The following is a 27152-nucleotide window of genomic DNA, read 5'->3' as shown; positions in this document are numbered from 1 at the left end:
TATCTAAATTACTATTTTCGTTATCTAAAATAGCTCTTGTTCTAACAAAGGAAGCAGGATCGGTTTAATAATATCCGCGTTCTTCTGCGTTATTTCCTCTTTCAGAAAAATTTCCCCAGAATTTTCTGTAAAAATAGTACAGTTCTTTTAAATAAATCATTGCTTATTATTAACTGATAAAATTAACAAGTGAAAATCAAGGCGTAAGAAAGAGGAGATTTTTTGTCTTTTTTTTTTATTTAATATTATTCGTGATGCGACTTACCTTGTTTTGTCGACAGAAAAGCGAGAGAAGACAATTTTACGTCAAAATAATGTCTAAATTACAATTTTCGTTATCTAAAATAGCTCTTGTTCTAACAAAAAAAACAGGATCGGTTTAATAATATTCGCGTTCTTCTGCGTTATTTCCTCTTTCAGAAAAATTTCCCCAGAATTTTCTGTAAAAATAGTACAGTTCTTTTAAATAAATCATTGCTTATTATTAACTGATAAAATTAACAAGTGAAAATCAAGGCGTAAGAAAGAGGAGATTTTTTGACTTTTCTTTTTTTTTATTTAATGTTATTCGTGATGCGACTTACCTTGTTTTGTCGACAGAAAAGCAAGAAAAGACAATTTTACGTCAAAATAATGTCTAAATTACAATTTTCGTTATCTAAAATAGCTCTTGTTCTAACAAAAAAAACAGGATCGGTTTAATAATATTCGCGTTCTTCTGCGTTATTTCCTCTTTCAGAAAAAATTCCCCAGAATTTTCTGTAAAAATAGTACAGTCCTTTTAAATAAATCATTGCTTATTATTAACTGATAAAATTAACAAGTGAAAATCAAGGTGTAAGAAAGAGGAGATTTTTTGTCTTTTCTTTTTTTTTATTTAATATTATTCGTGATGCGACTTACCTTGTTTTGTCGACAGAAAAGCGAGAGGAGACAATTTTACGTCAAAATAATGTCTAAATTACAATTTTCGTTATCTAAAATAGCTCTTGTTCTAACAAAGAAAACAGGATCGGTTTAATAATATTCGCGTTCTTCTGCGTTATTTCCTCTTTCAGAAAAATTTCTCCAGAATTTTCTGTTAAAAAAATAGTACAGTCCTTGTGACACTAAACTTTATCAATTCTGTTGTCGCATTTTGAAATTAATCACAATGACAATAATCATTCTTGCATACTTTTTAAATATCGATAAATAAAAAGGAAACTCCCGAACACAACTTTTTGTTCGCGTCGATATTTAACCTTAAATACGACAAATTAATACTTACAGTTCGCGACATGCGATCTTCAGGTGAGATAAAGTCAAATTATTTATGTATAAAATATATTCCCTGCATGCACAATCTTTATCTAGGACGGATAAACGAAAATTATAAATAAATGGAAATTACGCGACTTTATTTTGACTCGAAACGCGAGATACCCAAGTGCTTGCGTGCGTATGCGACTGCGCATGCGCGCGCAAAGGATGCGCAATCGATTCTCGCGCATGTGCTCCACGTAAATGACAAGTGCTACGTCAACATAACCTACGTCGCGTCTGTAAGTTAATTTCTTCCAATTTCTCTTTCGTATAAATCATCTCGTGATTTATAAGGGTTGTCTGTGACACAGTTGCCTCCTCAAAATGGTGTCTGTCTTAAATACCGTCGATACCGGCCACGAGGACATGATACACGATGCCGAAATGGATTACTACGGTTTAAGGTTAGCCACTTGCTCCAGTGACAATTCGGTGAAGATATTCGACTTAAAGAACGGCACCCAGAGCCTAGTTGCCGTCCTCAAGGGACACATCGGACCCGTGTGGCAGGTCGCGTGGGCTCATCCCAAGTTTGGCAATCTCTTAGCATCTTGCAGCTATGACAGGTATACACAGCGTTGCACTGATACTTTCTTTTTTTTTTTCCTAAATTATTATGAATAGATTTTCAAAAATATTGTAAAGTCTCTTTTTTCTCAAGGATACACTCGATAATTCTTAATAAAACGACTGGACGTAAGATATCTAACAATTTAACATACTTGTGAATGTTTGCGCAGAAAGGTGATCATCTGGAAGGAACTGGGAGAATGGACAAAGATATACGAGCACACGGGTCACGATTCGTCCGTCAATTCGGTTGCCTGGGCACCGCACGAGTTTGGTTTGATTTTGGCTTGCGGAAGCTCGGATGGATCAATCTCTATCCTCACAAACACCGGGGATACTTGGCAGACCCAGAAAATAACAAATGCTCATACAATTGGGTGCAATGCAGTTAGTTGGTGTCCGGCAATCGATTCAGCTGTTGATTCGGCCAACACGACTCAGCAAAGAAGCGGTCCTGTTAAGAGATTAGCTACTGGTGGTTGTGACAACTTAGTGAAAATCTGGAAAGAAGAAGGCGACAGATGGATAGAAGAAAATAAACTAGAAGCGCACAGTGATTGGGTATGATTTAATATATTATGATGGAAACGTATTGGAAGAAGAATCTATGTACATTTTACCAAATTTAAAGGTTCGAGATGTAGCCTGGGCACCAGCGGTTGGACCATCCAGAGCTGCCTTGGCTTCTTGCTCGCAAGATCGTCGCGTAGTCGTGTGGACTTCTAATGATTACACTAGCTGGACACCAAACGTTCTTAATGTTTTCGATGATGTAATCTGGAATGTTAGTTGGTCGTTGACAGGCGGTATCTTAGCAGTTAGTGGCGGAGATAACAAGGTTTCTCTCTGGCGCGAAAATTCCGAAGGACAATGGGCTTGTATCTCCGAATTGAATAAAGATCAAGGGAATCCTAATAATCCAGATCAACGTGCATTGTAATGACGTTGATAGAAATAAAATAATATTTGTATAAACATTAACATAAATTTCTTTGAAAAAATTAAGTATATCTTAAAAAACTAAAATGCAAGTTATTTACTGCTTAGCATTTAAACATTTACAAACATATACAAAATATAATATAATGTCGTTTAGTTATGATTATAAAGTTACATTTTATTATACAATTATTATCAAAAAGTTATTATTTTGAAGTATTGTATATGCTTGTGGACAAGATATTTTTTACAAATAGATTACGTTTTCAACAATGTGCGTGTATTCAGTTCATTATTTTTATAAAAGAAATACATTTTTCTATTTCCAAAAGTTAAATTATTTTATATTTCACAATCATATTAATCTTGAGTATATAGAGATGCGGCGAAAACTATGTCACGTTTGATTGCAGTGGAGGCTTCTTCCATTTTTTCTTTCAAAATCGGATCGCCTATAGTCACAGCCGCATTTTTAACATCTCTCAAGGTTTCGCCGAGCTGCTGTATACATCGAACGATAATTCCCTCTTGAACGTCCGTCATTTTCATGATCTCCGCGAACGATTTAGCTTGCGCCCATTCGTAGACGACTTCCACCAAACCGAAATTCAATGGCGGTATAGTCGACAATTGATATTGCTGCTCTAAACGTTCCAATTCCGCATGCACCTTGTTCATTATTTCACAACCCTGGAAAGTAAAGAATATTGTTTTAGCTTTCCGATAATCTTAATTATTCGATATGTAATTTGCTCTAAATTTTATTATTTAAAAAAAAAGACAATCCATGACATGTACATTAGCAAGACTCGGTGTGAGTGTAGGTTCTGAATCTGTGCGTTGTTGGAAGATCAGTGCTGATAGCAGCGCTACTATTTCTGCCGGTTGTAAAACTGTTAACACATTCTTGAGAACCAGCTCCGTTATCAGCAATTCGTTACTACCCATTTGCAGCGCGACTCTTCCTTTTAAAGCAACTGCAAATCAATATTAATTGTGTTGGAAAGAAATATTATTCACATGCAATGCTATTACATACATAGAAATACTTTTATCATAATAAACCTCTTTCATCGCTATCTATATATTTCAATTGTTTCAGCAGTGCCACCATATTCAGATAATCTGGATACAGTGCCATTCCTTCATCGCTAAGTTTAAGCTGGAGCTGCCGTTTTTTATCTTCGAGCTGATTTCGCTCGAATACAGGTCTAAACTGTTCTTCGAAATTTGGTATTTCTATACATTTCATGTCGTTGAGCTTGGCTTTTAATTTGTCTTTATGCTTTATTCTTAATTGAAAATCACTTTTCGATACAGGTTCGATATAAGGGTATAAAATTTGAACATTGGCAGCAGCGTTAAATGATAGAGAAGTTAATTCTTGAACCGCCATTTGACAAGTCTGTCCCGGTGGATCGTTCCTAGAGAAAGGAAATAGCGAATGAATAAGATATTCTAAGAACTTTTGCTGCTTTGCTTACATTACTTCTTACTTAAATCGTGAGATTTGCCGCTTTTCCCAATCATTCAGCACTAAGGAGCAATCGACTTTTATCTGGCACTTGGTTATCTTCAATATATGCCATGAGTACAAGGTCACGACTCCGTGCGATGCATTAGTGCTCGGAACGAATAGCCTTTTCTTCGTTAGACCAATAATTTCGCACCATTTTTCGTATATCTGAGGACTCTTGAATTCAGCAGCCTCGGAATTGGATGCATCCGCATCCTTGAGTATCAACACTCTGTATTGAGTAGAACTTTTATGATGCACGACTTGCAGTAATAAACCTAATTTGTTGTAATGATTCGCGTATGATATTAACAAGACTCTGCCTTCGGTCATAGCTTTCGCTGATTTTTTAGACTCGAACAAATAGGGATTTAAAAATTTAACGTCTTCCAAATAATCAACTGCAACTTGATAAAACATAGAGAGCTTCTTTTGTATCTCAGTCAAAGTAGGTAGATTTGATAATTCTCGCTCGACTTTTCGTAACTCGCTGTTATATGTCGCTTCCTGTGATGCTAGCGGTGATTCTTTGAAAGACTTGCGCATCATCGCTTCAACGGTGACGGATTCATTCACCCTTCTCAAGTTTAACAGCATGGAGTACGTAACTTTGAATTTCGACTCCAATGTCTGCGGCTCGCCGCACATCATAGGTTTCAAGTCATTAAAGTGTGGTATATCGTATCTGCACATTACTATAACTGTTCCCGTTGTGTCGTGACCTCGCCGTCCGGCTCTACCGGCCATTTGTATGTATTCAGTCGGGTATAGGATACGAAAGGTGTTTCCGTCGAACTTTCGTATGGAATCAAACACCACCGTGCGAGCTGGCATGTTAACTCCCATGGCGAAAGTTTCTGTCGCGAACAGTAACTAAAAAATGCAGTTAAAAATAATTCTATTATATTTATATTTTTTAATTTTTCTAAAAACACACTTTTATCATTATAATAACGTATTTTCAATCAGAGATAATTTTAAGAAGAGAAAGAGAAAGATAATTTTAAGAAGAGATAGAGAATTTTATCAAGACTTCTTCTAATATTCCTTAATTATTGCCTCATTTTTTGATATGTTTTTGCGAAATTACCTTTACGAGTCCACTTTGGAATAACATTTCTACGATTTCTCTCAAAATTGGCAATATCCCGCTATGATGTATACCCACGCCTTTCTCCAAGAGTTCTTGCATCATAAGTACTTGTGGTAATTCTCTATCGCTACCTTTCAGGTGTTTTATATTAGATTGAAAAAATGCATGCACTTGATGCTTCTCTCTCGCGGTTGTTAAATCGAGATTTCTCAGTGTAGCAGCATTCATATCACAGCGTTTTCTCGATAAAGTAAATACAACAACAGGTAACATATCCTATAAAATGGATGCTATACTATATAAGAATAATAAATATATAAATATATATGTAAATATGAATGTAACTGCAAAGTTTCTCTGTAAAATGAGTGTAACTATTGAAACGTACATTTTTCTGGAGATGACTTATAAATGCTCTCCATAATACTTCTTCTTGTTTAAAAGTCATTTGAATTCTTCTCCTAGGATCCTTTGCATTTTTATTCTTTTTCTTGTCAGATGCATTCGTCGCTTTGTACCACCTATAAAGTACATAAATAAAATATTATTAACACTATACTATTATACTATTTGTTCACAAATATATATGTAAAGGTAAAAAGGGAAATGGTTTACCCATCCAATAAGAATTGATTGTTGCCATCAAGAACCAAAAACTTATCATCTTTAGTCTTACCATCAGTACCAGTGTATAAGTAATGTAAAAGAGGTATTGGCCTTTTCAATGTGCTAATCACATACATCTTTCGCTTCTTAATACGACCGACCCAATCCGCGAATATTATAGGATTTGGTACAGTCGCAGATAACATTACTATATTGATCGTTTGTGGTAAAAGAATAACAATTTCCTCCCATACGTGACCTCTCTAAAAGTACATATAGGACCATATAAATTATTGACTCAGAAGAGATCATTTTTAGGATAATTAGTATAATCAATATTTCTCACATCTTCATTGTTTATATAATGCACTTCATCAAATATGACAAATTCTAAATCCCGTAAAACATCAGATGCACAATATAACATTGATTGTAGAATTTCTGTTGTCATGATTAGGCATGAAGCAGTTTGATTTATTTGTAAATCACCTGTTAATAATCCAACACTTTCAAACTTTCTTTTAAATTCACGATATTTCTGATTTGACAGCGCTTTTATAGGGGATGTATAAATTACTCTGAAATGAAAAAAAAAATAGCAATGTAATAGCTATTAATAACTATTAATAATTAATATTATAAGTAATTAATATTATATATATTAATATTATAATATTAAATTTGTATGGATTTTGAAGTTCTACCTTGTCATGTGCTTTTGACTCAATGCAATGGCATATTCAGCGACAGTGGTCTTTCCTGCTGATGTATGTGCAGCAACAAAGACATTACTATTCTGCTCCAGCTTAAGAATAGCTTGTTTCTGAAAAGTGTCTAATTCATATTCAAATTTAATTGCTGGATCAGGTATTCTCTTGTCAAAATCAGTTATTGGTGCAGACACATCCAATTGCTCTGCCCATTCTGTCTTTACAAATTCTGGTTGTTTCTCTGATATTTTCAAGACAGGAATATTTGTCTCTTCAGGTAAAATAGAAATGTCTGTAAATGGAATGTTATTATCCGAAACTTGAATATTCTCTTTCTTTGGCTCCTCAATTGAAGACCATAAACCAAGTGAATTTCCCTCCTCATGTACAACAGCCATTAAATTGATATTATCATTGATTTTTAATTCTTCAAAGTTTTTAATTTCTTCAACTTCTGTTTTATTCTCTGTGTATTTAATCGGCGTGCAATTGTCGCTTTTAAATTCTACACCCGAGCAAAAGCCTTTGGCTAATGTCCTCAAATCTTTTTCAAAATCAATATCATTTAGGAATTCATTCTCAGGCACTTTAGGTTCTTCAAAACCACCAGGCCAAAACGGAATATTACTAGGATTACCTATAAAAAATATATTCATAATAATATATTTAGTATTATATATAGTATCTGATTGTGTTTTAATTGATGTCTGTTAAAATTCTAATCAAGAGAGATACATATAACAACAAGATAACAATGCACCTCTAACTCCATCCATAAGCGGTCCAGGTGCACGAGTCATAGACATAGAATTTCTTGCTGTTTCCCCTGCACCTTGCAAGATGATTTCTTGCATTTCACCAATCTTGCCTGTTATTGGATCGCGATCAAACTTTAGCGTAGTATTGATCGGAGCCAAATCATACTCCAATAATGAACAAACATCTGGTATACGTGGCCAATAACACTGCGCATCATCCAGCTGATGTATAGGTAATCGTTCAGGGCATTCAATATATTCCCGTAACTCCAATTTAATGTCAGGCCAAATTGGTGGAGGCCCAACGAATAACTGTACAGAATTAATATACTTAAATGCACAAAACTTTATTACAAAGTCATATGTTTAATATTTAATGACATTACCTTCGTTGATTCATTCATTGTTACGCCAAATTTGCAGCTTCCTTGTTTACATTTAATAAATTATAATAAGTAATATTTTCTAAAGTTATTAACATGTAAGCTTTGTCACAACATAACTGATAAAGAAATAATTTAATAAGTTCAATCATGCATTTATTTTTCGAATTATTTACACTTCGTAAATACTCGAATCGAAAATAATCGTTTCTTTATATAATCAATTTCAGTCGATCAACAGTGAATTAAAGGTCAACGTCAACCGAAGAGATTCTATCATTGTACATATATACGTACACAAATATATCATATATCATACATATATATATAAATAGATATAAACATTCTATCTATATACATATAGAGACCTCTATCGAAGCAGTTGTGAATTATGAATTGTAAACAGTCGTAAAACGTCATTAAATTTACTAGCAAATTATTACTAGCTTCTTTTTATCGAGAAAAATACAAGCAAATTTGAAGGATACTCATCCAGTTATTACGAGCTTATTAAATTATACAAGGATAAAGCTTAACAATGAATATAATATAAATTATGTAACATAAAAAGAACTGACTTTTATGCCTTACATTCACGCTATGTGATGTTATCGACCATCGGCCATGTATAAATTCCATAAATTTATTTTTATTAGAAAATTTATATATAACAATAAAATAGCAATATCATATTAAGCAAGACATTTTTCCTATCATTTTACATAACTTTGGTACATGTGTATATGTATAGATACATATCACACATGTATATATGTATACATGTTTTATTCCATTTGATAAGTTTTCAATTTTGCTCTGTCTTTATGTTTATTCTTCTTCCGCAATCTCTGAATATGCTTCTTCAGATTACCCTTATTTTTCAATTCTTCATATTGAGAGACTAAATTCAAGACTTTCTTCTCAGCTGTAAGAAACAAACAAAATAAAATAACAATCGTAAGAAAAATAAGAATTTATGTCAATTATTTAGTTAACTCACATTTTTTCTTAAAAGCAGGTTTCTCTCCTTGTTTAATGGTATCTAGCACTTCCTTCTTTTCTTCCCGCTCCTTCTTTTCCTTTTCCTTTCGCTTCTTTTCCTCTCTTAGCTGATTTTCAAGCCTTTGTATGAGATATTTTATCTTTGCTTTAGTTTTTGGATCGGTAGTTTCGTTTAATTCATGTTTCAAGGTTTTAAGATCATTCTCTCGCAAGTTATTAATAAATGCATAAGCAGTTTTAAAGGCTTTTTCGTTAAATGTACCACATAAACTATCAAATCTGGGGTCTCGGGCTACAACTTTTTTGACTGAAACTGACTCTTTAAATCTAGAAACTGGTTTCTTAGCAGACATTTCCCGTGGCCTGTTTTTATTTTCCCTTTTAAATTCTGTCTTCCTCTTGCTCTTATTTCCAAATATTGCCTGATTATACATTTTTGTTCCCAATTTCTCCTTTAATTTCTGCAAATCCTCAAAACTCATATGTTTCAACTCCTCTCGTATTTGTTCCTAAAATATAAATAGAAAATTTACTACTATACAGATAACATATAAACATTCTTAATAAGAAAGTTTAATAAAAATAACTGTGATAAAATCAAATGTATATGTCATAAAGAAAAAAATAAAAATCTAGAAAAATATCTTACACGCTCGTTGTCCTCGGGAAGTAGAGATTCCTCATCATTGCTCATGTTGAACCTTATGCAAAATTTTTAGTGAGGATTATATATATACAATTTATTTATATGCGATAGAACTTTAACTTACAATTCCCAGAAATTTCTTCACTGGAAATGAAACGAGTACTTGAGCGTTGAAGAGAAAAATATGAAGATCCTGAAGGCGCATTCACACCTTGTAAAGCAATAAACCAGAAAGTAAAAAAGCAGAAAGCCAATCAGAACTCGCGCTGGTAATAAGCCGCGTGTAAGCAATACATTAGATAGGCAAACAGTAAAAATTGTGACTACTAGCGCGAATTGTGATTGGCTTCTGCTTGTCTGTTTTTCTGCCAAGGTGTGAATGCGCCCTGAGGATTAAAAATGCAAATACAGATGGACCTAACATCGTGTCAGTTCTATAATGTTCATCTAGACGCATAAAAAATAAACGCATAAATATTGGAAAATTTAATTATCTTTATTCCGATTGGCCAATCAAAAGCTTCGAAACCTTTGTAGCGTTAAGCCATAGATATGTAAAATGCATAGATGGAACATTCATTGATGGACAAAGGAAGGGAGGGATCTATCGAAATAAGTGAGATATATCGAAATACGACTTTGTTTAGTTCTTTTCAAGTAGGTTTTGTTTGGCGCGCGTTGCACGTTTGACAGTTTTGTTTAGCTTTTCGTCTGTGAAAGAGAAAGAGAGAAAGAGAAAGAGAAAGAAAGAGAACCTCTGATAAGAGTACTAGATAAACATTTTTTTAAAAATATATATTTTCTGTTTTCCAGCCTCATAAGAGAATCAGTAAAAACCTTATGTAAAAATTATTTAAATCCTACGATTGATATTTAGGAGATAAAAATTTGTCATAGGAATGCTAATTCAATATTTTATATATCGAGCTATAGCGATATCTCAACTGATTGTCGAATGGAGAATTTTTAGAATCTCAAGAATTTTTTCAATATAGTAGCCATCTCTTTCTCTCTCTCTCTTCCTCTCATCGACAAACTCGTCGTACGATAAATTAAATATAAATCGGCACGGACGAGATATTGGTTTTTAGATTTATAGTTTTATATAGCACATGATGATTCATGTAGTCTAACTCATAAATAACATTAATAGTGCATGTAAGTATATTTTTAAATCTCAACGCAAAATATTAAAATATAACTTGCTAAGAAATTTGTCGGTAACAATAAAAGGCGATCACTTGTGTGAGAGAGAATATATATCGAATGCCGGAAATATATCGACGATGAGGGGCATAAACATATGCGAGCGTTTCAATGCGGACATTTTCGTAGCTCGCGTATTTATTCCGCATTGCGCAAGATTATGAAATATCTAATTTTACCCGATGTACAAAGCGCGAATGTCGTTATATCGGGATACAATACGCCCTTTTACGACCGAACACTCGTCAAGGTGTAATCATCCGCGAATGCGGATTATGCGATACTGCGTAAAAAAGCGATGACCGCTCGGTAGCTCGCTCTATTGGCGACCATCAAGGCCGTGCGAGTAATCCAATAAGCATTCGTTAATTCCTTATTGCATCGATCTTCGGCTTTGGAATTATTTTTTTCTCGCGCGACCGAATTATTTTTGCTCCGTATCCTCTCGACGAGCTCCTTCTCGTTTTTCAAATTACGTCGTCGCATGCACGTCGATATATGACGACATGACAAATCGCACGTCGCAATTACATAATGGCGTTATATCGAAGCTATATCGGAAGTTATATCATGCACAAAAGAATGATGAATGCCACGAAGAGAAATGCTACGAAATAGAAGCTATTCTGTGGATTTGAATGCATCTAATTTTCGAAATAGATGATTATTCTTTTGACATTTTTCAATTTATCATGATACAAGATTCAAAGCAACTGATGCTCATTTATTTCATGAATTAATCTGTGCAATAATTCTGGAACTAGAATTACGTGTGCGTTTTTTTCAATAATTCTCCTCAAAGTATAATTGAAAAAGAAATCAATATCTGCTAATGTGTGTGTGGAATTATATTTATAATAAATCTTGAAAATTAGAGATTAAGTCTTTCTATCATTTTTATCGTTATTATTGCATGCTTGATAAAAGAATTGCTATCAGTTTCTTTTAATTGACGTTTCTATTTTTACAATGTGTCATTAGCGCTATTTACTCGCGGCTTTTGACGAGGATGATGAGTAATGCAGGATTAAACAGACGCGATTCCTGGAAATGTATCATAATAATGAAGCAAATGTGAAGTACAATTGTAAATTCTATAAACTTGAAGAATAAGGTTTTTAAAAGAAAAAAATTATGAAACGAGCAATTTATATATAAACATTATTCTAAAAATACAAAATAAACCTCAGTTTTTTTCCATAATTTATTGATTACTTTTGCTACAAGATCAGAATAAAATTGAATTTTATAAATAGAACTCATTCTCTTTCTCTAAAGACTGAGAAAATAATTGTTGCAATTGACATTATGTCTGATAAATGTTAAATTTTTTAAAATTTTGGTGCACAAAGATTGAAGATCCTGAAGTAATTCACAAAATTACAATACAAATTGTCAGTAATAAATCAATTGGAAAGGAATTTTATCATGATATATGTATTATAAATTTTATTATATAATATACGAAATACTTATATGTATGAAAATATAAATATCAGTAACAAATAATAACATTATATTTATTATTATATTTTTTATATTATTTACATTTTTATATTATTATATTTTATTTATTACATTTTATTTATATTTTTATATTACTATTATATTTATCATTATATTTATATTTTTTCTCTCTGCATAGATTTTGAATTTGGCGCGACTCCGTCATCTCAGTCACGTGATTCGATTTTAGTTCTCTGACACTCAGACTTCGAGGCAGATGTCGCTGAGCCAATCAAGCCTTCCCCCCACCAACCTTTCAAGAGGGAAGTTTGGACTAGTGTTAGCAACATGGCGGGTGTGCTGTTCGAGGATATTTTTAACGTGAAAGACATCGATCCGGAGGGCAAGAAATTCGACAGGGGTGAGTCCACGTTAAAGTTCAAGTCGCGATGCGCTCGAGGATCGCCTCCTGGTGGCTGCACGCGCGCCATTTTCCCCTAAAATGACAGCGTCTCGCGAGTCGGTTGACCTTGCCGATAACGCCGGCTTAGACGAGCACATGGCATGACAGCTGAGCGTTCTCGATCTCGGGTCGACGAGGCAACCTCTGCTTTTCTATCACGGCCGATCGTACGCGACAGTAGGTCGATCGAACCGAGACATTCGCGAGCCACGTCGATCGGTTTGTCGACCGACTTGGCGAACCGGTGTCATTAGCTAGATTAGCTCGAACCCAAAGATAATAACGTCGAAATAAACGGACAATGGAAATTAAATCGATTCCTGAGGAGAGATCGCTATTCGCGGTGTTATTTCTTTGATATGTAAACATTAAAATGTGTATGTACCATACTATCATTAAGCTAACCTAATACGACCTAACCTAATCTCAAATGGTCGTACATAACAATGCTGATTGTAGGATATGAATGTGAATTAGAGGCTCTGAATTTATTTTCCTGGAACTTGTTGAGGCTCCTGATTGTAAACAGAGATTGAAACTTGTAATTTTGAATTTTAATCTCGATTCTACAGACACGTGAAGAGAGGCATGCATATTTTTTTAAATTACACTCTGATTTTTAAATAATAGAATTTTAATAACAATTATAAAACTATTTATTATTACATTTTTATTTATTTTTATTTATATATTATTTATTTTGTATATATTTATTATTTATTGTTACATTTTATAATTAACAATTATAACAATATTTAGTATAAAATATTATATAGTATAAAAAGTATTCGATCGCAAATTTCGTGGACACCCTGTAAGTACAGTTGCTTCTGAAATTCTCTCTCTCTCTCTCTTTTTATCTTTTCCTCACTCCGGAAAAAAATTTTAATCTGCTTACGCGACAGGTGTCGATATCTCGTACCCGGCTCGTACGATCTCGCGGTCTTGATACCCGCGACCTTTTCCATTCTGCGTTCTTGCTCGCTCGTGGACCACAAGAGAGCGGAATTTGCAGAGCGACGTAGATCGAAGGAGTCGACCGTGACCGAATTCTCTCCGCCGGAATATATTGGATCTTCTCTGTGTGTACCGCGCCCCTTTCAACCTTGCCGCACAAAGATTATCGACGTACGTACTACCGGGCGCTTTTTCTCCAGTGGATATGTATTTAAAGTGACCTAGTAGAGGATGCATTGATCCGAGGAAAATTATCTGATTCGCGATAGGAGATTGTATAAAATATAAATATTCGTTTAATGTTTGTATTTCGATATCTCGACTACTAGTTTAGAAAAATGATACATATCTCGCGCAAAAGAAATTGACATATGTCATTTTATACATAATTAATTTTCAACAATGTCTGTTGAATTTTTGTTATCTCTTTCTACTTTATTTAGGATTTAGGTCTTCTTGATCATTTACATTTGATATTGCATAAATTATTATTATGATAAAGAAGTGTAATATAAATATTAACCTGTGTTAATTTTTAACGATGCATCTATTGCATTTTTATTATCTCTTTTTGTAGCTTTAGACCTTCTTGATCATTTATTATACATTGATATTGCATAAATTATTATCATGATAAAAAAATATGAATATTATAAATGAAATTTTTTAATTTGAACAAACAAAATTTGAATTTTTGTTATCTCTTTCTACAGATTTAGGCCTTCTTGATCATTTACATTGATATTGCATAAATGATTATTATAAAAAATATGAATATTATAAATGAAGTGTTTAATCTGAACAAACAAAATTTGAATTTTTGTTATTTCTTTCTACAGACTTAGATCTTCTTGATCATCTACATTAATATTGCATAAATTATTATGACAAAATAGTATGAATATTCTAAATGAAGTGTTTAATCTGAACAAACAAAATTTGAATTTTTGTTATCTCTCTACAGACTTAGATCTTCTTGATTATCTACATTGATATTGCATAAATTATTATTATAATAAAAAAATATGAATATTAACATGTGTTAATTTTTAATAATGTCTATTGCATTTTTGGTATCTCTTTTATAGATTTAGATTCTTTTGACCATTTACATTGATATTGCATAAATTATTATTATGATAAAAAGTATGAATATCATAAATGATTGAATTTTTAATCTGAACAAATAAGAGGATGGCCATTTCAATGTAAATAATCCAGAAAGAGAAAGAGAGAGAGAGAGAAAAAAGAGACCTCAATATAAATAATCTAGAAAGAGAGAAAGAGAGAGACAGAAATGGTGAAATCCTTAATTTTATACCTAACTTAGCAATTATTTCTTGATTGAAAAATACGACGTACATAATTCCCGCGCACAGCCCCAAATATCTCTCTCTCTCATTCCTATACATACCGAAGACAGAATTCGAAACACGCAATAAATATCGGGGATTGTTACTTCCAATTAAGATAACCAAGATTATCGGCACAACAAGTCTGCATGTATGATCCAGGGTGTTCCCTTCGCGTCGTCCTTCCCTTCCTCTCTCCCCTCGCCTCATCCTTCATCTCGCGCTCGATAAAGTACGTTATCACCGCGTATACATGGCGTGTATATCGATCAGCGGGCGCTCTTCTCTGCGTGCGATTGTGAATTCCGGACTCGATAAATTGGGTAGTGCCCATCGTTGGCTGACGAGCGAGCGTCGCAAAAACGAGAACGGGGGGAGGGAGGAGCGAGAAGGGGGTCTCTCCTCGCGTCTCTCTATCTTTCCCTTTCGAAAGAGAGGGATGGAACCGGGTGCTCGCTTGCGAGCACCGGTCGATGCAGCAAGGATGCCCGCAGCCGCAGCAGCAGCAGCAGCGCCGAGCAACACGGCATTCGCGTAATATGACGCGTCTGTGTGTAGGGTGTGTATGAAAGCAGGGAGGACCGGGGAGGGGGGGGGGTGCGAGGGAGAGAGAGAGAGAGAGAGGAAGACGGAGGTGCGCGCGCGGAGAAGCGTGGAGCAGCCGGGACGCGCGAGGGGACCTGGTGGGGATTGACACGGTCAAGGTCAGCCTCAGTTCTAAGGTCGCGGGGGGATGTCATCTCAGAAGGGAGCGCCTTCTGATACACTCCATCTCTTTTTCCCTTGCTCGCTCCCGCTTCCCCTCCTCTCTCTCTCTCTCTCTCTCTTCGTCTTTGTCTTCCTCTCTCTCTCTCTCTCTCTCCCCGGTCTATCTATGCCTGTCTACCTCGTTTTGTTCTCGGCCTCGCTTTCGGAGCGAGTCGTAAAGCGAGGACGAGCGCTCTCCGTTTTTCTCTTTCCGTCTCTTTCCCTTCCTCTCCTCTTCTCCCCCCCCCCTCGCTCCTGTTCCCTTTCTCTTTTATTTTTTTCGCGTATGTGCGTTCGCTTGGACTCGTCCATCCGCCGGCTGACGTCGAGAGAAAAGAAGCATCTTTATTTCTTCATCTCTCGCGAGCTTTCCTCGTTGATTTTGTCGACGCAAGGACACGCGCGAAATTCCACTTTGCGATTGTAAAGGCGAGGAGCAGAACTGTCTTTATCAATTAAATCTTAATTAAATATTAATTGAAAGATAAATAAGGTGGAAACGCCTCTTTGCGAACTTTCTCTCGTATCTTAAAAAAGAAATGTTGAATAGTTTTAATTTACGGTATAATAAATAAGCCACATGAAAATTATTACTTATAATAAAATATATTACTTGAAAAAGGTCATAATAGTTTTGCATGATTTTTTGTTTAAATATGTAGATTAATACTGTTTAAAACAAATAATATTTAAAGCAGTTTACAATAATATGATCTTTTTCTGTGTTTTAAAATTTATAATTATTTAATCGAAAGATGAGAAAAAAAACGAATCGCATTTACATCTCGAGGCTACAAGTTCGTAATAGGCACAGTTTAGAGGTATGTTGGTTTTTAAATTTTATTGTCCAGAGGAGGAGTCCACGTGGACCCCGAAGGTGTAATCAGGTCCTTGGCTTTGCTGGACCTGTTTATCCTTTTTCGCTCGAATTTTGCCTCGAAGTGATCATTAGAGCGAACGATCAGAGATTCTCACATGTATTTATACCAGTTGGATTTATCTCATCTAATTTTTATAATTGACGGATGAATAAACGATGACAATCAATCATCTTGAAATATTTTAGAGATCGGTCAATATTGAACGTGATTAAAAATTTGCGGTAAAAATTTTTAGATTGCTTTGAAAATGTAAGCTAGTTATAAAGTCCGAGGCTAATTAATTATATAAGTTGAATGATTGTCAAGTGAATAAATGGCAAACACTATTACAAGTTACAATGTTTGTTACAAGAATCGATGTTCGCAGTAAATCATCTTTTTTTGTTTTGATTATCAACGTAGAATAATTTGCTCAGGAAGCTCAAGCAAATTGTTGGCAGGTGATAATAATTTCCTCGTTCTCTCCAAGAAACGTATGCTCCCGGCATGTGTTTCACGACGTTATTTTTAGATTGAGAAATTCGTCACGTGCACACAATGTAATGCGCATCTGAATTCTAACGAACGATACAGAGAGTGCTTTTTAAAGTTTAAAAATTATCAGAGTGTCATTTTCAAAAATCTCATTTACTAAGCTCGAAAAAACGCTTATTGTATGTTTATTTGTTTAATTTTTAATGCATTTGACAAGGAGAATTTTTGTACTTGTACATTACATTATTAAAGTTATAAAATAATAGCGAACAAATGTGTCTTAAAAGATATCAAAATGTTACATTCTATCTTGTACTACACATTTTATATGTTTACATTTGCCGGCCATGCAATTGTCAATAATTATAATTATTAATAATTGATATAAAATTTTGTATTAATGCCTCGAGAAAACAATTACTGTGATATATTTATTTATTTAATTTTCATTGTTGACAAAGAGAATTTCTTGTACTTTACATTATTAAAGTTATAAAATAATAGCGAACAAATGTGTCTTAAAAGATATCAAAATGTTACATTCTATCCTGTGCTACACATTTTATATATTTACATTTGCCGGCCATGCAATTGTCAATAATTATAATTATTAATAATTGATATAAAATTTTGTATTAATGCCTCGAGAAAACAATTACTGTGATATATTTATTTATTTAATTTTCACTGTTGACAAAAAGAATTTCTTGTATATTACATTATTAAAGTTATAAAATAATAGCGAACAAATGTGTCTTAAAAGATATCAAAATGTTACATTCTATCCTGTACTACACATTTTATATATTTACATTTGCCGGCCATGCAATTGTCAATAATTATAATTATTAATAATTGATATAAAATTTTGTATTAATGCCTCGAGAAAACAATTACTGTGATATATTTATTTATTTAATTTTCACTGTTGACAAAAAGAATTTCTTGTATATTACATTATTAAAGTTATAAAATAATAGCGAACAAATGTGTCTTAAAAGACATCAAAATGTTACATTCTATCCTGTACTACACATTTTATATGTTTACATTTGCCGGTCATGCAATTATCAATAATTATAATTATTAATAATTGATATAAAATTTTGTATTAATGCCTCGAGAAAACAATTACTGTGATATATTAATTTATTTAATTTTCATTGTTGACAAAGAGAATTTCTGTATTTGTATACATTACATTATTAAAGTTATAAAATAATATCAAACAGATGCGGCAACAGATGTCTAAAAAGTTATCCGAAATGTTTAATTGTATTATAAATTACATTTATACTGTTTCTGCACGTTTTATAAGTTTACATTTGCTGACGGTGCAATTGCTTCTAATTGCGCAATAAGCGAGCTAGAGTTTACCGTATCGGGCAAATATTAATTTCCAAGTATGTGTTAATCGTTTTTCGAAATATCCTACGAGTTATTTATTAAATTCGTATCATTTTGTCATAAATGTCATTGAAAAGCGCAGTGCGCGTGCGAAAAGATCTTTGTGAAAAATGCCCGGGGGATGTCAAATATATAAAACAAATCCATTTTATGAAAGATAAAAGAAATGAGAATCTATAAAGCAGAGTGTGTGATGAAATATATGTAAAAATGATGAAATCCGAATGAGATTCGATAAAAATTATTATAAATGAAAAAAATATATATCGTTTTAAGCAGAATCTTTTCACTTTTTCACGACTAAAGCAGCGCAAAACTACATTTTTTACATATTTATAAATGCGATCTTTGACATGAACACGTACAATGTTATTACAACGCAACAATAATATAATATATTCAGCACAGTTCGCTGGCTGAAAATTGCTTTCGTTAGAAAATTTATGTACAAGCAAGTGCGAAATAACTAAAAAATTATTTTTAATATATGTATATTTAAGTTAACGATACAGGTTCTTCAATTGATATAATATTTTTAATATAGAGTGTCTATTTTCAGAAAAATCTGAAATTCTCAAATTTCTTTTGTCACTTGAAACATCAGGGAATTTTTATGGAATTTTATTGAAAAATTTTTTTAAATTCTCTCTTTTATTTTAATTTTCTCTCTTTTAATTTAATTTTCCTTTTATATAAACAGCAAACTAAATTATACAAAAAATACTATAAATATTTTTGTTTATATATATTCCACGTCTTAATAAAATATTGAACATCCAACATAATATTCTTTATTGTAATTTTTAGTTATAAGAGAAAATTAAAATTTGACGCATGTGAAAAATGTTTATCTCTTTTTACAAAACTTTTTTTCAGGACATTTATAAATCTAACACTTGAAACTTAAGAGGTTTTGTATTTTTTTCTTTGTATAATTGAGAAACGTTAAAAAAATGCATGGAATTAAAAAGTTTATTTTAGAAATGTTACACCAAAAAATCTTTAAATAAATATTTTCTTTTCACTTGCAATTTTGAATAAAAATATCTGGAAGATTAGAGAATTTTGAAGAAATTTTTTACAAAATTCAAGTGTAGACACTCTGTAATAATACAATTCTCATTTTATAATAATATGTAATATATATAATTCCTCGTTATAATGTATCAATGTATATTTGATATCTTTATTCAATTTGAGAGAGCTTTCAAATCGACCAAATTTTCCAAATATATATATATTTATTTATTTATATTTATGTATTTATTTACCGAGTAATTATTAATATTGAAAATAAAAAATATCGTTTTTCTCTTTCTCTCTCAATATTTTCATGTCGGCGATATGTCGAAATATTACAATATTACAATAGTAATTATATAGACAATGCAGACATCATGAAATTCATTTCGAAGGGGTACTTGAAGTCGGTGGGAGCCAGAGCAGCGATTTAATCGCGCGTCTAATAGTTTCTTTAATGACTCAATTAAACATAAGTGCCGCTAAATTCTAAATAATTAACCGAATCTCCGTCGTATCGCAGACGCAAATGCAAGAAGCTTAACCGTAATAATATGTATAATAAATGCATAAAGGGGATTATCTCCAGAGAATCACATTGCAATATTTTCGCAAGCGCATTATGGAGCTGTTATTCGCAGCATTATATTTTTTGTATACCTTATATTATTTTTTTGTATAAAGCGGTAATCATAGCACTCTGACTAGCCCATCAATGTATCGCGTTTGCCGTTGTACTTTCGTTTCGATATTAAACAAAAATAATTACAAGTAAAGTAGGAAGATTCCTAAAAAGATTGACTTCAAGTTTTTCGGCGAGAAAACATATGTACCTGTCTTTTAATACATTTAATACATTCTCTTTATGCAACGTCCACTTGTTTCTTTCGCGTATCATTTAAATAGATATTAAGAGATTGTTTTGCCTCTCATGGAGCGTGATTTAAAATATCGATGAGAAGAAATGAAGTGCTCGCCAAATAATTCGCAAACTTTTATTCGCCATTTGTTTCGTTTTCGTTTCTGGTTTCCTTTTCTCCTTGTCTTAATGATGACGGTAAGTGGATCAAAGGGTGATGGGAAAAAAGAAGAAAGAACAAGGATTTGTTGTGCCGAAGCAGGAAGGCTCGGTCCTCCACGTTTTTCGGCGGTTTTAGCTCAATGTGGTTTTATCAGATTAAACGGGATATAATGTGTCTCATTGTCCGTCAGGTCTTTTCCTGTTTCCTTCATTTACCTTACATCTTGCGTAAGCTCGAGAATTCTTTTTCGGATATGGATTACAGGATATCCACGGGAAGTTTTGCTGAAATTAAACAGCTGTCCAATTTGTTAAACATACCTAAGAGAGAGAGGAGAGTAAGATAGTAAAATAATCTGCTAATTAGGAAACATTTAGCAGTTTTATTTTATATGGGATATTTTTTATCGTTTAATAACGTTTATAAAAACATATAATGTCCGGAGTTTAATGATGTAGTATATTTTCGACGAGTCTCTTTCGAAAATTGTAAAAAAAACTTTAATGTATATGAATATATACTATTCATCACGAAGAAATTTGATATCTATTATTCCAGTGTGCCAAGATATTGAAAGTATCTTAGTAAATTTTTTACAAATTGCAAAAGAGAAACTTGTTCTTATAGAAAGATTATATCATTAAAATTATAACATTTCAAAATTATAAAACATTTATTAAACGATAAGATATCTCCGATTGTCCTTTATCTAGATGTAAAGGCTAATATGCCTTAATTACAAGGTATTTTAATTTATAAAATATAATGTTCGAAAATTTAATGATGGTATATTTGCAACCAAGTCTCTTTCGAAAACTGTGAAACTTTTAATGGTATTTTTTTTGTATATGCCTATTCATTACGAAAGAAAATTTGATATCTATGTGTTTATGGGGACAAGCAGCCACGATCTCCCTCTCACCTAACACGGAATGGAAGTTTGTCTAGTGTAATCAGCTGAGGAAGGATCATACTGAATTAATAGGATATCAAATAATTTCTTTCGTAATGGAATACCATATTCAAAAAATATTACATAAAGTTACAGTTTTTCAGAAAAGAGACTTGGTGTCAAATATACATCATTAATTTTCGACATTATATTTTATAAATAAACAATCCTGTAAGTATTGACAGTTCGTGAGCATCCTGGATCGTTCAGCCGTGCAGGGTTGGATTTAAGCATCATTTAGTACTCAGATAAGACAGTCGGAGATATTGCTTAATCGTGCTATAAATTAGAAGCTGTTTATGAATAAGTCTGAGATCGTTATCAATAATTGTATATGATATAATTTTCAGTAGGCTGTTTAGACCATGAGTCCTTGGGAGAATTGCAAATTGTAAAGAGAATTTACTAAGATACTTTCAATATCTTGCACACTGGAATTATAGATATCAAATTTCTTTCGTGATGAATAGTATATTAAAAAAATATTACATAAAGTTTTTTTTACAATTTTCGAAAGAGACTTCGTTCGAAAATATACTACATCATTAAACTCTCGACATTATATGTTTTTATAAACTTTATTAACGATAAAAATCATCCATATAAATAAAACTGCTAAATGTTTCCTATTAGCAGATATTTACTATCTCTACTTCTCTCTCTCTCTCTATGGTATGGTTTAAAAATGACAGCTGTTTAATTTCAGCAACTTCCCGTGGGATATCCTGTAATCCAATATCCGAAAAAGAATTCTCGAGCTTACGCAAGATGTAGGTAAATGAAGGAAACAGGAAAGACCTGACGGACAATGAGACACATTATATCCGTTTAATCTGATAAAACACATTGAGCTAACCGCCGAATAAACGTGGAGGAACCGAGCCTTCCTCTTCGGCACACAATCTTGTTTCTTTCCTTCTTTTTCCCATCACCCTGATCCACTTACGTCATCATTAAGACAAGGAGAAAAGGAACCAGAACGAAAACGAACAAATGGCGAATAAGTATGCGAATTATGCGAGCACTCATTTCTTCTCATCGATATTTAAATCACGCTCATGAGAGCAAAACATCTTTATTATTTATGAAGAATCGCGAAGAAAACAGTGGACTTGCATAAGATGTATAAAATGTATTAAAAGACAGGTACATATGTTTTCTCGCCGAAAACTTGAAGTCAATCTTTTTAGGAATCTTCCTACTTTACTTGTAATTTTTTTTTAAATATCGAAAGCGAAACAGAGACAACGCAAGACAGCATACATATAGTTGATGGCTAGTCAGAGTGCTATGATTACCGCTTTATACAAAAAAATAATATAGAGCTATAATGTAATACAAAAATATACTCATGTGTCTGAAAAAATTAAAGCTTGAAAATAATTCAATATAAGCTTCATAGAATTGAACTGCATTGATTCTCTGAGATAATCCCTTTATGCATTTTATTATACATATATTACGGTAAGCTTCGCATTGGTCTGCGATACGGCGGAGATTCGGTAATTATTTAGCGGCACTTATGTTTAATTGAGTCATTAAAGAACAATTAGACGCGCGATTAAATCGCTGCTCTGGCTCCACCGACTTCAAGTACCCCTTCGAAATGAATTTCATGATGTCTGCATTGTCTATATAATTACTATTGTAATATTGTAATATTTCGACATATCGCCGACATGAAAATATTGAGAGAGAAAGAGAAAAACGATATTTTTTATTTTCAATATTAATAATTACTCGGTAAATAAATACATAAATATAAATAAATAATATATATATATTTGGAAAATTTGGTCGATTTGAAAGCTCTCTCAAATTGAATAAAGATATCAATATATCATTGATACATTATAACGAGGAATTATATATATTCTAATTATTAATAAAAGAGAATTGTATTATTACAGAGTGTCTACACTTGAATTTTGTAAAAAATTTCTTCAAAATTCTCTAATCTTCCAGATATTTATTCAAAATTGCAAGTGAAAAGAAAATATTTATTTAAAGATTTTTTGGTGTAACATTTCTAAAATAAACTTTTTAATTCCATGCATTTTTTTAACGTTTCTCAATTATACAAAAGAAAAAATACAAAACCTCTTAAGTTTCAAGTGTTAGATTTTATAAATGTCCTGAAAAAAAGTTTTTGTAAAAAGAGATAAACATTTTCCACATGCGTAAATTTTAATTTTCTCTTATAACTAAAAATTACAAATAAGAATATTATGTTGGATGTTCAATATTTATTATGATACGTAATATATATATAAACAAAATATTTATAGTATTTTTTGTATAATTTAGTTTGCTGTTTTTATAAAAGGAAAATTAAATTAAAAGAGAGAAAATTAAAATAAAAGAGAGAATTTAAAAAAATTTTTCAATAAAATTCCATAAAATTCCTGATGTTTCAAGTGACAAAAGAAATTTGAGAATTTCAGATTTTTCTGAAAATAGACACTCTATATTAAAAATATTATATCAATTGAAGAACCTGTATCGTTAACTATAATATACATATATTATAAAAAATAATTTTTTAGTTATTTCGCACTTGCTTGTACATAAATTTTCTAACGAAAGCAATTTTCAGCCAGCGAACTGTGCTGAATATATTATATTATTGTTGCGTTTGTAATAACATTGTACGTGTTCATGTCAAAGATCGCATTTATAATTTAAGAAAAATGTAGTTTTGCGCTGCTTTAGTCGTGAAAAAGTGAAAAGATTCTGCTTAAAACGATATATATTTTTTTTCATTTATAATAATTTTTTATCGAATCTCATTGATTTCATCATTTTTACATATATTTTCATCACACACTCTGCTTTATAGATTCTCATTTCTTTTATCTTTCATAAAATGGATTTGTTTTATATATTTGACATCCCCCGGGCATTTTTCACAGATCTTTTCGCACGCGCACTGCGCTTTTCAATGACATTTTGACAAAATGATACGAATTTAATAAATAACTCGTAGGATATTTCGAAAAACGATTAACACATACTTGGAAATTAATATTTGCCCGATACGGTAAACTCTAGCTCGCTTATTGCGCAATTAGAAGCAATTGCACCGTCAGCAAATGTAAACTTATAAAACGTGCAGAAACAGTATAAATGTAATTATAATACATTAAACATTTCGGATAACTTTTTAGACATCTGTTGCCGCATCTGTTTGATATTATTTTATAACTTTAATAATGTAATGTATACAATACAGAAATTCTCTTTGTCAACAATGAAAATTAAATAAATTAATATATCACAGTAATTGTTTTCTCGAGGCATTAATACAAAATTTTATATCAATTATTAATATTATAATTTTGATAATTGCATGACCGGCAAATGTAAACATATAAAATGTGTAGTACAGGATAGAATGTAACATTTTGATGTCTTTTAAGACACATTTGTTCGCTATTATTTTTATAACTTTAAAATGTAATATACAAGAAATTCTTTTTTGTCAACAGTGAAAATTAAATAAATAAATATATCACAGTAATTGTTTTCTCGAGGCATTAATACAAATTTTTATATCAATTATTAATAATTATAATTATTGACAATTGCATGGCCGGCAAATGTAAATATATAAATGTGTAGTCACAGGATAGAATGTAACATTTTGATATCTTTTAAGACACATTTGTTCGCTATTATTTTATAACTTTAATAATGTAATATACAGAAATTCTTTTTGTCAACAGTGAAAATTAAATAAATAAATATATCACAGTAATTGTTTTCTCGAGGCATTAATACAAAATTTTATATCAATTATTAATAATTATAATATTGACAATTGCATGGCCGGCAAATGTAAATATATAAAATGTGTAGCACAGGATAGAATGTAACATTTTGATATCTTTTAAGAACATTTGTTCGCTAATTTTTTATAACTTTATAATGTAAAGTACAAGAAATTCTCTTTGTCAACAATGAAAATTAAATAAATAATATATCACAGTAATTGTTTTCTCGAGGCATTAATACAAATTTTATATCAATTATTAATAATTATAATTATTGACAATTGCATGGCCGGCAAATGTAACTATAAATGTGTAGTACAAGATAGATGTAACATTTTGATATCTTTTAAGACACATTTGTTCGCTATTATTATTTTATAACTTTAATAATGTAATTACAAGTACAAATAATTCTCCTTGTCAAATGCATTAAAAATTAAACAAATAAACATACAATAAGCGTTTTTTTCGAGCTTAGTAAATGAGTTTTTGAAAATGACACTCTGATAATTTTTAAACTTTAAAAGCACTCTCTGTATCGTTCGTTAGAATTCAGATGCGCATTACATTGTGTGCACGTGACGAATTTCTCAATCTAAAAATAACGTCGTGAAACACATGCCGGGAGCATACGTTTTCTTGGAGAGAACGAGGAAATTATTATCACCTGCCAACAATTTGCTTGAGCTTCCTGAGCAAATTATTCTACGTTGATAATCAACAAAAAAAAGATGATTTACTGCGAACATCGATTCTTGTAACAAACATTGTAACTTGTAATAGTGTTTGCCATTTATTCACTTGACAATCATTCAACTTATATAATTAATTAGCCTCGGACTTTATAACTAGCTTACATTTTCAAAGCAATCTAAAAATTTTTACCGCAAATTTTTAATCACGTTCATATTGACCGATCTCTAAAATATTTCAAGATGATTATTGTCATCGTTTATTCATTCCGTCAATTAAAAAAATTAGATGAGATAAATCACACTGGTATAAATACATGTGAGAATCTCTGATCGTTCGCTCTAATGATCACTTCGAGGCAAAATTCGAGCGAAAAAGGATAAACAGGTCCAGCAAAGCCAAGGACCTGATTAACCTTCGGGGTCCACGTGGACTCCTCCTCTGGACAATAAAATTTAAAAACCAATATCTCTAAACTGTGCCTATTACGAACTTGTAGCCTCGAGATGTAAATGCGATTCGTTTTTTTTCTCATCTTTCGATTAAATAATTATAAATTTTAAAACACAGAAAAAGATCATATTATTGTAAACTGCTTTAAATATTATTTGTTTTAAACAGTATTAATCTACATATTAAACAAAAAATCATGCAAACTATTATGACCTTTTTCAAGTAATATATTTTATTATAAGTAATAATTTTCATGTGGCTTATTTATTATACCGTAAAATTAAAACTATTCAACATTTCTTTTTTAAGATACGAGAGAAAGTTCGCAAAGAGGCGTTTCCACTTTATTTATCTTTCAATTAATATTAATATTAAGATTTAATTGATAAAGACAGTTCTGCTCCCTCGCTTTTACAATCGCAAAGTGGAATTTCGCGCGTGTCCTTGCGTCGACAAAATCAACGAGGAAAGCTCGCGAGAGATGAAGAAATAAAGATGCTTCTTTTCTCTCGACGTCAGCCGGCGGATGATCGGAGTCCAAGCGAACGCACATACGCGAAAAAAAATAAAGAGAAAGGGAACAGGAGCGAGGGGGGGGGAGAAGAGGAGAGGAAGGGAAAGAGACGAAAAGAGAAAACGGAGAGCGCTCGTCCTCGCTTTACGACTCGCTCCGAAAGCGAGGCCGAGAACAAAACGAGGTAGACAGGCATAGATAGACCGGGGAGAGAGAGAGGAAAGAGAGCGTGAGGAAAGGACAAGGACAACGCGAAGGTAAGAT

At 32.2% G+C, this 27152-nt stretch overlaps 4 protein-coding genes across 4 annotated transcripts in view; 2 read left to right on the top strand and 2 right to left on the bottom strand.

Annotated features, from left to right (window-relative positions):
- Positions 1-1464: 1464 nt before the first annotated feature.
- On the top strand, positions 1465-2956 carry LOC105252929 (protein SEC13 homolog). The gene is made up of 4 exons (XM_011260601.3): positions 1465-1544; positions 1617-1871; positions 2046-2436; positions 2507-2956. The coding sequence occupies exons 2-4, from the start codon at positions 1630-1632 to the stop codon at positions 2813-2815; spliced, it is 942 nt and encodes a 313-aa protein (XP_011258903.1). The 5' UTR covers positions 1465-1544; positions 1617-1629; the 3' UTR covers positions 2816-2956.
- A 49-nt stretch (positions 2957-3005) lies between these two features.
- On the bottom strand, positions 3006-8156 carry LOC105252930 (helicase SKI2W). The gene is made up of 11 exons (XM_011260602.3): positions 7884-8156; positions 7500-7809; positions 6734-7376; positions 6376-6607; positions 6039-6292; positions 5812-5944; positions 5421-5699; positions 4311-5203; positions 3880-4238; positions 3613-3791; positions 3006-3504 (listed from the first exon to the last, which is right to left on the bottom strand). Exons 1-11 carry the CDS (start codon positions 7899-7901, stop codon positions 3175-3177), a joined length of 3630 nt encoding a protein of 1209 aa, XP_011258904.1. The 5' UTR covers positions 7902-8156; the 3' UTR covers positions 3006-3174.
- Positions 8157-8566: 410 nt separating this feature from the next.
- LOC105252931 (ribosomal RNA processing protein 36 homolog) lies at positions 8567-9758 on the bottom strand. The gene is made up of 4 exons (XM_011260603.2): positions 9653-9758; positions 9532-9583; positions 8881-9391; positions 8567-8805 (listed from the first exon to the last, which is right to left on the bottom strand). Exons 2-4 carry the CDS (start codon positions 9574-9576, stop codon positions 8666-8668), a joined length of 696 nt encoding a protein of 231 aa, XP_011258905.1. The 5' UTR covers positions 9577-9583; positions 9653-9758; the 3' UTR covers positions 8567-8665.
- A 2711-nt stretch (positions 9759-12469) lies between these two features.
- LOC105252932 (DNA-directed RNA polymerases I, II, and III subunit RPABC3) overlaps positions 12470-27152 on the top strand; it is a 79800-nt gene continuing 65117 nt past the window's right edge. The window contains exon 1 of the mRNA XM_011260604.3: positions 12470-12601. Coding sequence (XP_011258906.1) covers positions 12529-12601 — 73 coding nt within the window. The 5' untranslated portion in view covers positions 12470-12528. The remainder of the gene's footprint in view (positions 12602-27152) is intronic.

The sequence above is a fragment of the Camponotus floridanus genome, unplaced genomic scaffold (genome assembly GCF_003227725.1).
Source record: "Camponotus floridanus strain SB8 unplaced genomic scaffold, Cflo_v7.5 scaffold14, whole genome shotgun sequence".
Classification (NCBI taxonomy): Eukaryota; Metazoa; Arthropoda; class Insecta; order Hymenoptera; family Formicidae; genus Camponotus; species Camponotus floridanus.
Note: the sequence above shows the minus strand (reverse complement) of the source record. Positions and strands in the feature narration are given on the sequence as shown.